The sequence below is a fragment of the Amia ocellicauda genome, chromosome 9 (genome assembly GCF_036373705.1).
Source record: "Amia ocellicauda isolate fAmiCal2 chromosome 9, fAmiCal2.hap1, whole genome shotgun sequence".
Classification (NCBI taxonomy): domain Eukaryota; kingdom Metazoa; phylum Chordata; class Actinopteri; order Amiiformes; family Amiidae; genus Amia; species Amia ocellicauda.
The window spans coordinates 35063671-35076496 of NC_089858.1; the positions used below are offsets into that span (position 1 = coordinate 35063671).

General features: G+C 46.5%; 1 protein-coding gene across 1 annotated transcript in view; it reads right to left on the bottom strand.

Moving 5' to 3' along the window:
* LOC136759306 (tetraspanin-15) overlaps positions 1-12826 on the bottom strand; it is a 36479-nt gene that overhangs the window by 8423 nt on the left and 15230 nt on the right. Inside the window, exons 2-5 of the mRNA XM_066714232.1 lie at positions 11222-11407; positions 9120-9194; positions 7041-7136; positions 2588-2704 (exon numbers count right to left, since the gene is read on the bottom strand). Of these exons, the coding sequence (XP_066570329.1) occupies positions 2588-2704; positions 7041-7136; positions 9120-9194; positions 11222-11407 (474 nt within the window). The remainder of the gene's footprint in view (positions 1-2587; positions 2705-7040; positions 7137-9119; positions 9195-11221; positions 11408-12826) is intronic.

Consider the following 12826-nt stretch of genomic DNA (forward strand, 5'->3'; position numbering starts at 1 on the left):
GTCCATAAGCCACGAAACCCTCCCTTTTTCCCCAGCAAAACGCCTGATTTCAGTAATGGCCAAATTACTCTGCAGGCCGGAATCGCAGGCTCCCGTCATTGCCACTGACCCTCCTCCGAACATAATGGGACAGTGGGGGCCATTTTTAAACATCTACTTTTAGAAAAACAGGACGCGGTGTCTTGCTTTCACCTCCCCTGCTGCTCGTTCATAACCTTTTAATAATTCAAGACCATTATTGGTAATTTCCCTGCAGTCTGCGTCAGAGACACAGCTTCTTTTGCCTGTGGCGAGTCCACAACGCTGGGGGGGTGCTGGGAAGATGACAGTGTGTGATGAGAGGAAGGTGTTATCTCAGCCGCAGTCACACCGTTGGGCTGTTGGAGTGGTGGAGGTCCTGACAACAATGTGCCACATCACAACTGGATTCTTTACAAACAGAAAAACAGTGTCTGGCTCGTGTCTGTGTCCGTCTCTCTCTCTTGCTGCTGTCTGTATCTCTGTCCGTCTCGGTCGCTCCTGTATGTGACTGTCCATCTCTCTCTCTCTCCAGATCCAGCTGCAACTCATTCACTCCTGAAACTCCTGTTAATATTTCCAATTTGTTTTGGTTGTGAGGAGGGGGGGGATCTCACAGGCAAATAAAGTAATTTCTTGGTGACAATATATTTTAATAAGGGAGGAAATGAATGGCCCAAAAGAAGAAAAGGCCCAGCGAGGGGAGTAATAGTTTGTAGCAATTGCAAACAGGATGTACAGTGAATCCCCTTGACAACAAGGGCACCAGTCCATTACAAAACAGCCATTGGGAACGAGAGAGCAGGACGCGTGGCGGGAGTGTGGTCAGGACACAGTGGGGGGGGGGGGGGTGCCGTGGGTGCTAATATTGAAAAAGAAAGAAAAAGAAACGTAATAAAGAGAGGTCAGCAGATGAGATACTCTCGCTGCAGAGCTGTGGCCCCCGAGGCTGTGCTTGAAAATGAATGTAAAATAATTTAATTCATAAATAAAACAGACAAAAGCATGCGCGCACACACACACACACCTCTGACACGGCTCAGTGGGATTGGCACATCTACCTAAGGTGGAGGCGGGTGGCTACCCTGTGCAGGGCGCTATACTAAATAAAGATTGATTGATTGATTGCTTCAGAAGTAATTACAAAATAAGACTAAATATTCCACCACCACGTGTAACCAAAACGCAGCTCGTTTGAACGACTCTGAAGAAAGTGAAATCGCTACATCTTTGCAGTGGGGAGAGAGACCAGGAGGGTTACCGGTCCGTCCCAGTGAAAGTATTGAGAGAGCGAGAGTTTTATTTCATTTATCACAGAAATGGGGGCGTGGGAGGGAGGGGGTCTGGGGTGGGCTTCGATCAATGGCAGAGATAATCGAGTCAGGGAATTCGCAGCTTGCAGCTAATCAGATGACTGGCGCACTCACTGCATTACTGGACTACAGACTCCCGGTTCATAAATAGATAGATAAATACACAGAAAAAATACAAGCATGTGCTGCTGTATTAGGTGGTGCAGGACGTGCGTTTGTCAGGTCTGAGTGACAGGGCAGTGGGGGCTGCAGTAATCAGAGGCACTATAACGCCTGGCTTTGATACAGTGCCTTTCAACCCAAAGGTCTTTAAAGCTAGCAGGGGGGTTCCCATCATCCCCTCCAGCTCTGGGTACATTAGAGGCCGGCAGAGAGGCTGGAGACACTGTGACAGACAGACACACAGAGTAAAAACTATTAACACAAGAATGGAAATAATCAAGAAACCCCCTCTAAGAATATATATATATTATTCTATGGCTATTGATCGATCAATCGATCGCACAGTGGGAGGAAGGTATTACAGCAGCAGCACTGACCTTTCCTCAGATCTCGGCCGAGATTACAGAGAAAATCCTCGTCTGCCAGAGCCGGAGAGTGAGCCAGAGCAGGGGGGGAAACTTTGACTTCAATCGTACCTTCCCCCAGCCCTCCCTCCCAGGTGGATAACAAGATTTTTCTGGGATTATAAAGTAATTAACCTGTTTGTGTCAGAGCAGCCGCCAAGTGCCCAGAAAGAACAGGACAGCTACTCCCCACCCGCCACTGCATGCATCTCGGTCAGTGTTAATTAAATAACAACCTTTCTAATCTCCTCATTAATTGCCTGCTCTTCCAGGGTTAACGGTAACCTGTTCCCAGAAGGAGCGCACCCAGATCAGCAGTATCTCAAAGCAGTGCTGCAGTCAAACCGTCCAACCACACTGAGTACAGCAGGGACAACATCGTTCAGTAAAGCTCAGTAATATTAACACGCATGAGAGATGGAATTTAAACGGAGATAAAACTCCAAAGGGGTGGGGCAAGACAGCTGCCAGCAATTGGCCGAGAGCCAGGAGTCCGCTGTCGGTCCCATAAAACGACAGTATAAAAGTGACCGACTTTTCCCTCAAGTGTCGCGCTGACTTCAGAGTGGTGCGGTTCTTTGCGTAACCCCCCAGGCTCAAACTGAAGTGGGAATTTACAGATACTTGTGTGTTTGCGCGAGTGCGTAGTTATGGGGGGGGGGAACCTTCGCAGTGGGGTGTAGGACTCACCTTGCGTCGCACACAGCAGGTGTAGGGCACGCCGCAGGCCAGCGGGCCCGTGCCATTACAGAAGTGGTACTGATTGACAGCCCAGTCCTTGTACTCATCTCCCCCACAGCACGCAAACTGAGTCCAGGGAAGGAGAGAGAGAGAGAGAGATGAATGAACCAAGGGAATGAGTTACTGAATGAATGAATGAACAGAACATACACTTTTTTTTGATTCAAGAACTCTAGTGTCACCCAAGCTGAACCCAGGCCCCCAGCCCCCCGATCCCCCAAGCCCTGCACTCTATAGCATCACACTGACGCACACTGCCCCACCACCTCCTCCTCTCCTCCTTCAAGTGAGCAAAGGTGTCTTTAAGGCACAGCGAGCTAATTACAGTAACGAATGCGGCCACGTTTCTCTCCTCCCTCCCCTGGCGCCTCCATATTAACCTGCAGCGAGGCGCAGCACCCTGGACACATGCCCAGCCATCATACCCATCACTCGTCGGCCCTGGGGTTCAATTGGGCTAAGCAGAGTCTCGCCACTCAAATCCACCCCCAGCACATACAGTGAGGGAAAAAAGTATTTGATCCCCTGCTGATTTTGTACGTTTGCCCACTGACAAAGAAATGATCAGTCTATAATTTTAATGGTAGGTGTATTTTAACAGCAAGAGACAGAATAACAACAAAAAAATCCAGAAAAACGCATTTCAAAAAAGTTATAAATTGATTTGCATGTTAATGAGGGAAATAAGTATTTGATCCCGTATCAATCAGCAAGATTTCTGTCTCCCAGGTGTCTTTTATACAGGTAACGAGCTAAGATTAGGAGCACTCTCTTAAAGGGAGTGCTCCTAATCTCAGCTTGTTACCTGTATAAAAGACACCTGTCCACAGAAGCAATCAGTCAATCAGAGTCCAATCTCTCCACCATGGCCAAGACCAAAGAGCTGTCCAAGGATGTCAGGGACAAGATTGTAGACCTACACAAGGCTGGAATGGGCTACAAGACCATCGCCAAGCAGCTTGGTGAGAAGGTGACAACAGTTGGTGCGATTATTCGCAAATGGAAGAAACACAAAATAACTGTCAGTCTCCCTCGGTCTGGGGCTCCATGCAAGATCTCACCTCGTGGAGTTTCAATGATCATAAGAACAGTGAGGAATCAGCCCAGAACTACACGGGAGGATCTTGTTAATGATCTCTAGGCAGCTGGGACCATAGTCACCAAGAAAACAATTGGTAACACACTACGCCGTGAAGGACTGAAATCCTGCAGCGCCCGCAAGGTCCCCCTGCTCAAGAAAGCACATGTACAGGCCCGTCTGAAGTTTGCCAATGAACATCTGAATGATTCAGAGGAGAACTGGGTGAAAGTGTTGTGGTCAGATGAGACCAAAATCGAGCTCTTTGGCATCAACTCAACTCGCGGTGTTTGGAGGAGCAGGAATGACCCCAAGAACACCATCCCCACCGTCAAACATGGAGGTGGAAACATTATGCTTTGGGGTGTTTGGGGACAGGACAACTGCACCGCATCAAAGGGACGATGGACGGGGCCATGTACCGTCAAATATTGGGTGAGAACCTCCTTCCCTCAGCCAGGGCATTGAAAATGGGACGTGGATGGTATTCCAGCATGACAATGACCCAAAACACATTAAGGTCCTGGAGTGGCCTAGCCAGTCTCCAGACCTTAATCCCATAGAAAATCTGTGGAGGGAGCTGAAGGTTCTAGTTGCCAAACGTCAGCCTTGAAACCTTAATGACTTGGAGAGGATCTGCAAAGAGGAGTGGGACAAAATCCCTCCTGAGATGTGTGCAAACCTGGTGGCCAACTACAAGAAACGTCTGACCTCTGTGATTGCCAACAAGGGTTTTGCCACCAAGTACTAAGTCGAAGGGGTCAAATACTTATTTCCCTCATTAACATACAAATCAATGTATAACTTTTTTGAAATGCGTTTTTCTGGATTTTTTTGTTATTCTGTCTCTCACTGTTAAAATACACCTACCATTAAAATTATAGATGTACAAAATCAGCAGGGGATCAAATACTTTTTTCCCCTCACTGTACATATATATTTTTTTATGTATCTTTTTTTTCCACGTGTCCTGGTTTGCCATCGTATCATGTTAATAACAGGTGGTCGGAGGCGAGTCATTTCTATGCAGCCTATTGATATCAAACAAACGCATATGGGCACATACAGGGGCAGGGTATCAGCTCCCCCTACACCGATTGCTGGGGAGTTATTGATGGCACAAGAACAGATTTTGGGGACCAGAGGAAGGACTAGTCATAATTACTGGCTTTTATCAATCTATCTATCTATCCATTTTGTATTTTTGTATTATATATGTACTCATTCACTTCCTATTTTCCTCTACCAGTATCAAAACAAACAGTGGTGTACTGCAGGGCGCTGTCCCAGGGCAGAGTGAGAGGATAAGCTAGCTGGAGCCCCCACATCAATCTCTTCTCCCCCCACCTGAAAGCCCGGCTCCGGGAACTGTGAAGCCACTGAAATTGTTTGATGAATAATCAAAATGATACAGGGTAATTTGTTTGTTTGTTTTGGATAAAGAGAAGAAGCGCTTCTTGCTCTCTGTGTGTCCCCTGGCCCGAGTGTGCAGCCGCTGGTACTCCTCTCACACAGGCTATAATTTCAATCACTCCAGCCTCCCTGCCCCTACTCTCCACAGCCAGGCTCAAGAGATAACAGCTTTGCAAAACCCTGTCCCCTCACCCTCCCAGGCAGCAGCTCAAGGGCAGCGAAGGCCATCTTGGCCGCCACGAAGCGTCCGCCTGCAGGTCTCCACGGAGGGACCGCAGGACTCAGACCAGAGTAAGGAGGCTGCATCCGGTTTGTTTCTTTGTTCTAGATTAGGAGACGGAGGATCGATTCCCTCTTTCCGGACGATGACAGAACACCACCGAAGCGTGGCGGCCACCGTGTTCCCGTTTCTACCGGTGCCGCTAATTAAGGCTCAGTGTTGTGGAGTGGACTCATCCAATTCAAGTGCTAAAAAAAGTATAAATTAGTCGATAACTGGCTTTATTTTCCCAGAAGGGCAACTGTTCATTACCGACGCAATTCCAAATCTGTCGGAAACATCAGCCGGCTGGGAACTGTGGCCAGAAAGGATCAACAACCAGACAAATTAATAAATAAATGAGAAAAGACTAAAGAGGATTTCGAGGAGGCTCACTGGGTCGTATCATCCCCTGCTTCCCTTCCTCTCCTCACTCTGTCGCCAACGTCACCGTGACTCCTCTCCACTACACCCCACTCCACTCTGACAGACTGGTCATAGAGCACAGCACTGCCTGCCATCATTTTCTTGTTATTTTTAAAGTTTGGTCTACATTTTGTGCAAATTGTGAACCTCCAGTTATCCTCTCCCCACAGCCTCCACATTCCCTCCACCCAAGGGGACTGTGAGGTGTCCGCTACACAAAAACAGATCACTGCTGGTGCAAGGGGGGAAAGATGCGACCTATCAGGCATGTGACAAAAGAGATGTATAGATAGACACATACAGACGGGTGACAAATTAATGGGAAAAAACTACATAAAGTGTCTCAGTAAGGTGTTGGGCACCACGAGTCCCTGAACAGCTTCAATGCTCTTGGCACAGATTCTAGAGTCTCTGGACTCTACTGGAAGGATGAACACCATTCTTCCAAAAGATATTCCCTCATTTGGCATTTTGATGATGGTGGTGGAGAGCGCTGTCTAACACGTTGGTCCACAATCTTCCATAGGTGTTCAATTGAGTTGAGATCTGGTGACTGTGAAGGCCATAGCATATGATTCACATCATTGTCATACTCATCAGACCATTCAGTGACCTTGTGCCCTGTGGATGGGGCATTGTCATCCTGGAAGAGACCACTCCCATCAGGAGAGAAATGTGTCACCATAGGATAAAGGTGATCACTCAGAATAACTGTGTAATGATTTACAGTGTCCGTTCCCTCTAAGGGGACAAGTGGACCCAAACCATGCCAGGAAAATGCCCCCCACTGCATAACAGAGCCTCCGGACCCCCTCACTGTAGGGTCAAGCAGTCAGGCCTGTACCGTTCTCTTGGTGTCACCACACATGCACTCGCCCACTTGTCCAGAACATGAGCCAGTTGAGCGTCTTTGTGACTGAAGCTCCTGCCATTCGTGCCACAATAGTGACCCCTCTTTCAAAGTCACTTAGATCCTTTCCTCTTGAACATCTTGATCCAAAAAATCGAAGTCAACTGGGCCTGCTCAGCATTTCTATACATGCCACAGAGCATGATAGCATGTTAATTGCTTAATTGTATCATACTTGTTTGGAGGCATCTGCATTTGTTATGTTCCTCCACTCATTTATTCAGGTTTTCCCTTTAATTTGTCACCTGTCTGTACATTTAGAAAGAAAAAAATAAAGCAAAGAAAGACCAAAAGGAGAAAAATTCTAACTTCTAACCTTCTCCTGCACAAAGTCCAGGATATTCTTAAAGTCCAGGTCGTCATAGTAGTGCTTGATTCCCTCGCGGATGCTGCTCTGAAACAGCGCGGTGGTCTGCGGGGAGAGGGGGCGAGGGAGAGAGAGAGACAGACACTGAGCTTCTTGTCATTATATTAATGTAAGGATTTTTATATAACATATTCATATACTAACTGTTGGGGATAATTGAGTTTGGTGGGCATAATGATTATTTAACCTACTGTAACCATGTAACTCATTGTATTGTATTCTTATTGTAGGATTAGCCTTTAACAGAAGTTGCAGAGTTAACATTGTTAAAATATCTCACTGGTTGCCGTGGCAAGGGGGGCTGAAATTTGTCATTTTTGCAGAAATAATATCATAAATAACATACTCGCGAGTAACTATTTCTGTGAAGGTCTAGACAATTGAACTCATGGCCTTCTTGACACTATCTTGGAAATGTCAAACCGCAAAACTCCCTATATTTATATTATATTTTGAGGAACAGCTCAGAGCTAATAACATAAACAATATACATGCTGCTCTTCAGACAAACCAGAAATAAGATAGAGTCCCACGTCATCTACTACTAGGCTAATTGTGCAGCTGTGTCAACTGAAACTCTTGAGTGTGTTATGAATGTTATGACTTATGAGATCGAACACATTTCATGTCTGCCTAGCAACTAGATCTGTAATATGTTTGTAATATCTGTAAGTAGCTGCCCCGGAACTCTTGGCAATCAGACTTCTGACATGTATAAAAGTGTGTGTTGTTGCAAAAATAAACTGAAGACAATCGATCTGGCATTGTGTCTGTAACTTTACTTCCCGGGCTCGTAATGCACTGAAGGGTTCCTACTGTTGCTGCGATAAACTTGGGAAGCGATCCACATGTACCTGAAGGGTTTTGACTGGCAGTCAAGTTGTACCTTAACAATTGGGGGCTCGTCCGGGATTATACAATCAGGTGAGTAGTCTCTTTACTGTTTTGCCTATGTGCTGAAACCTAAGAACTGCTCCCTGATTGTATCAGTAATCGTGGGTCAGGATTATTATATTTTAGTACACATCACATGCAATAGTCGGGACCTGAAAGTATTATATATTGTGTGTCTTTATCTGTTATTGGGTCAGTAGGAAGAACAGATGGGGGGCTTGGAAAGCACGCCTGCTCCGAGACCTGGGGAAACGCCAGGTGCATGGGTGTCACGGGTGTCTGTGGGTTATTATGTTACACCGTTTGTTGATGACCTGGCTGGATGGTCAGAGGGCATGAGTCCTCAGGTTATGCCATATCCGAGGGAAGGTAGTTTTGAGGATCTTAATGTCAAGGAGACGCATTGTGTGATTTTTGAAGGTTGGGGAGACCCGGACTGGGATTATGATTATATGACAAAATGTTGTCTTGAATGGGAAAGACTGAGACCATTGTGGCTTCATGAATGGGCACTTAAATCTGTTATCCACGGCTGACATGGCAAAAATAAACACTGCCCAACCAAAATTACCACAGGGACCGCAAAAGCAGGTTGCTAAGGCTTTGCCCCCACCCTATTGTTCTGATTCAAGGGGTATAGCCACAGCACCAGCATCAAGCAAGGGAATAAAACAAGACAGAGTATGTGACAACCGAACTCCTGTGACTCTACAATGCTTCATCGATCACTTAAGACACAGACTCGTCTTGTGCGGTTTACACATCAGCCACACCTTCTCCATTGAAGATGCAGAGAATCAGTAGAGCTAACATCGACTTTCTTAATTATAATTTGGCAAAACTATATATATATATATATATAAAAATATAAATATTTCGACTCTTAATTTTCCATTTTAATTTCCCCCAGGAGTTGTCACAAAAATACCTCTTGATATACTTCCAAGCACCTCTTTGTTCTGCGTTCTTTTTGATTTCATTTATTCATTTTTATAAGACACTCATTCCACACTGGGGAAATGAGATCACCCTTCAGATGATATCTCAGTTCTCTGAACTTAAAATGGTTAACAGGAGCCGAGGAGAGGCCTGACGCCTCGAAACTGAGCCAAACACACACCTCCCTCTACGTACCTTCCTCTCGAAGATCAGGGCCACGAGCAGAGCGATTGCCTGCAGAGCCAGCAGCACACACAGCACGCACAGGAACTGTACAGAGAAACACACACAAACATATCATTCAAAATACAGCCTGGTGGGTGCAATTCTTGGGTCACTCAGTTGCTGCCACTCAAACACGGAGGGTCACATGACCTCCTCGTGTTCGCAAACATGCCTTTGTTCTTGTGCTTGGAAAACTTGTCAGGAGGTGAATGAATGAAAGCAGGAGCTAAACGGGCACCTACGGAGCGGAAGGGAGGAAGAGGGAGATGTTTCTCACAAGCCTGCCGCTTTGCTCTTCAGCTGAACTTTAATTACTTGATTGAAGCCGTGGCTGCAGATCAGCCGTGATTAAAGATCAAGTGCCACGAGGCACTGTGTGGAGATCTGGGCTGCCTGCACCAGCGTGTCTGTGGCTGAGCGGTCTGAAGCCCTTTCCATTCCTGAATACCGAGATTTAGTATTCAGCACCTATGCTCCCCTCTCTCCCCGAGTATCTTAGCATAAAAGCTGATGAAAATTGAATGCAGAACTGAGACACTATGTGCTTTAAATTCAGGTGATTACCAGTCACAGATCTGCACATGCCAACCGGCTGTAATTCACGGATGGGCTCTGCTTTGTGCCGAGGTCTGTGCTCCGAGCCGTCTGCTCTGCCCCGAGATCCTGCACTGCACACATGTTGCGCACAGGCCGTCTACATGCAACACGTCAGTGCCTGTTCCCGTGGGGCTGCACGTGTGTTACAGCGTGCGTTGTACTGTTTGTGGGTGCAGCCCAGTTAATCGGCTGAGCTGATTGACAAGTGGTAAACTGGGAAGCAATTTGGGAGGGAATTAAAGACTATGTTTTTGCCTTCAGAATGTACATTTAAAAACAAGTGTCTATAGCCACGCAAGCTCCATTATCCACACATCAGTGCTGTTGCTTGATCTTCTATCCACTCTCGCAGTGCAGGACCAGCAGGGCCGCTTTCCACACATAAGGCTGGGATGTGAAAATCACATCTGTCTCCAGACCCACATTCCCTCATCGCCCCTGGTCTGGCGCCCCCTGTAGGGGGAAGAGAGGTCGCTTCATTCAGGGTTGAGGGCAGATTCGATTCTTAAAATAAAATTACTTTTACAGTAAAATTAAATCAAATTGCAGCTCTCGTGAATTCATTATAAAACAGAAGTCTGTTGACCGGGGGACACTGTTAACTTTTTGCACCCCCCCAGGCCACACTGAGGGGTGCAAAAGTTCACACACAATTCTCTCTCTCTCTCTCTCTCTCTCTCTCTCTCTCTCTCTCTCTCTCTCTCTCTCTCTCTCTCTCTCTCTCTCTCTCTCTCTCTCTCTCTCTCTCTCTCTCTCTCTCTCTCTCTCTCTCTCTCTCTCTCTCTCTCTCTCTCTCTCTCTCTCTCTCTCTCTCTCTCTCTCTCTCTCTCTCTCTCTCTCTCTCTCTCTCTCTCTCTCTCTCTCTCTCTCGGGGACAACCAGCACACACATAGTAATGAAGAGTGATTCACCGGAGCCTGCCAGCCTCTCTCCCGTCACGCAGGGCTCTTCTGGCAACAGCAGACCTTTCTGAACGGGAACTAAACACACGGCACGCACACACACACACACAGACACAGACACCACTGGTCAAAAGTTTTCCAGATTTTATTGAAATGTACGCAGTTTAATGTCTCAATGTACTCTAAAATTAAAGCATAGAACAAATAAAGAATTGGAGATAAAAAAATAAAAAAATGGAATCGTTTTGTTCAATTGTTTAAGTTGACAAACCTGTTGTTTTGGCCTTAAAAGGGCACCAAATCCGTGTGCTTCTCTTTAATCTGATATGAAAAATTTGTTTATACCCTTACCGCATTTACACACCCCCCTCCGCATTCTGAAATGGGGGGATTGGGGGGATACTTGGTCTGAGCAGAAATATTTTCTGAGATTTTGTATTGATAATTATAATATTCTGGAACCACAGTCTACTGATCAAAACAAGATTATCCACATTTTGGTAGAAGCAACACACACCCGTAGAGAGCTCAAAATGGAAACCATCGATTTTACATAATTTGATCTGAGCTCACCATGTGCAGCAGGGTCTTGTTGTCGCGCAGGGAGCCCACCATGCCCACCAGCGACACCGAGAACATCACCAGCCCCAGCAGGATCAGCACCACGGCCGGCGCCAGGAACACCCCCTCCAGGGTGCGGTTCTTCTGCCGCTCCACTTCCGCATAGATCCCCACACACAGCACCAGCAGGCCCAGGAGCTGAGCGACCGATAGAGAGCAGCAGAGAGGAAGTCAGGGGGTAGAGGGGCAAGAGGGAGCAAAGGAGGGGAGGGGAGTAGGGAAGAGAAAAGGGATAAGGATGAGATATGATTGGAAGAGAAGAAGGAGGGAAAGAGAATAAAGTAAGCTGAGCATTACTAAATTGCAATAAAATGGCAATTACAACACTCAACCATGTGGTGGTGCAGTTTGCCATACAGATATTTTTTGTCAAGATATAACACATCTGTGGAAAGGACTGTGCACAATTAAACACAGTTGTGAGTTTCGTTTGCTGTGGCTCCTGTTTCTCTCCTCACTGTGTGATTGTACATTTATTATTTATTTTCTGTTTCTGTATGAATCCTGTTCTGTGGTGCGTAATGCTTCACAGCTCTGCGTTTGTGCCCAATGCAAATTTGGGCTTTCAAGGCAAACCATCACAGACAGAGGCATCAGCCAAGGCAATAAATGATGCCGATAATCGAGCGCACTCTCACTCCCACGCCGCGCCGTCCTGTGAGCACAGACAAAACCAATCTGTCCCGCAGGCTGCTCTCAGCGCTGCACACCCGTTTGCAGTTTGTTTTCCTTTGTTAATTCATTCAGTCACTCCATTTTTTGTTTGTTTTGGCTTTTGCAGACTCTAAAATAAAGGTGTTTTTTGCCATTTGTTTGATTGTTTTTGTTTTTTATAACTCCTCCTGCGTGAAGAGATATGACATTAAAATGAAAGAAAGATTAATCTCCTACTGAAGTGCGCTTTTATTTATTTGTGCAGTTGTTTGTGTTTGATGATTTTAGGTTGTTTTGTGGCAGCAGGCTGAAGTCCTGGCTGTCGGCATGCGATTCCAGCAGGAGATGATAGCGCAGTGAACCAAGTGTCTGCTGTGCCCCCCCTTTCCCCTTTTCTGATCCCAAGATAACAGAGTTTATAAAAGGTGCCGGAGGGGTGTGATAGTGATCTGTCAATCACTCTTATCACATCCTGTGATGCTGTGTGTGGAGCAGGGGGAAGGAGTGGAACAGGGACTGGCAGGGAATAGAGTAACAATAGGTAAGAACTTGCCCTTCACAAGTGGGTGTGCCCCTTTGGTAAAGTTTGCATGTGCCGCTGGGGACCCTAGCTGGAACTTCCCCAGTGAGGGCTTCTGGGTAAACGAGTAATTGGGTCCTGGGGAAAGAAGTGCTACCAAGAGCTCTGACCGTGACCACGCGGGACTGCACAACACCTGATTCCCACCCCACAAAACACTCTGAAGCTGGATTAAATCGCACAGATAAATAAAACGCACTTATAAAAGGAAGACAAAAAAATTGAAACAAAAGAAAACTAAGGTTGGGAGCCCATGCCTGACACTGCCGGGAGATGGATTCGTGCTGACTGCCAATTAGCAGAATCGCAAGAATCTGAATGTC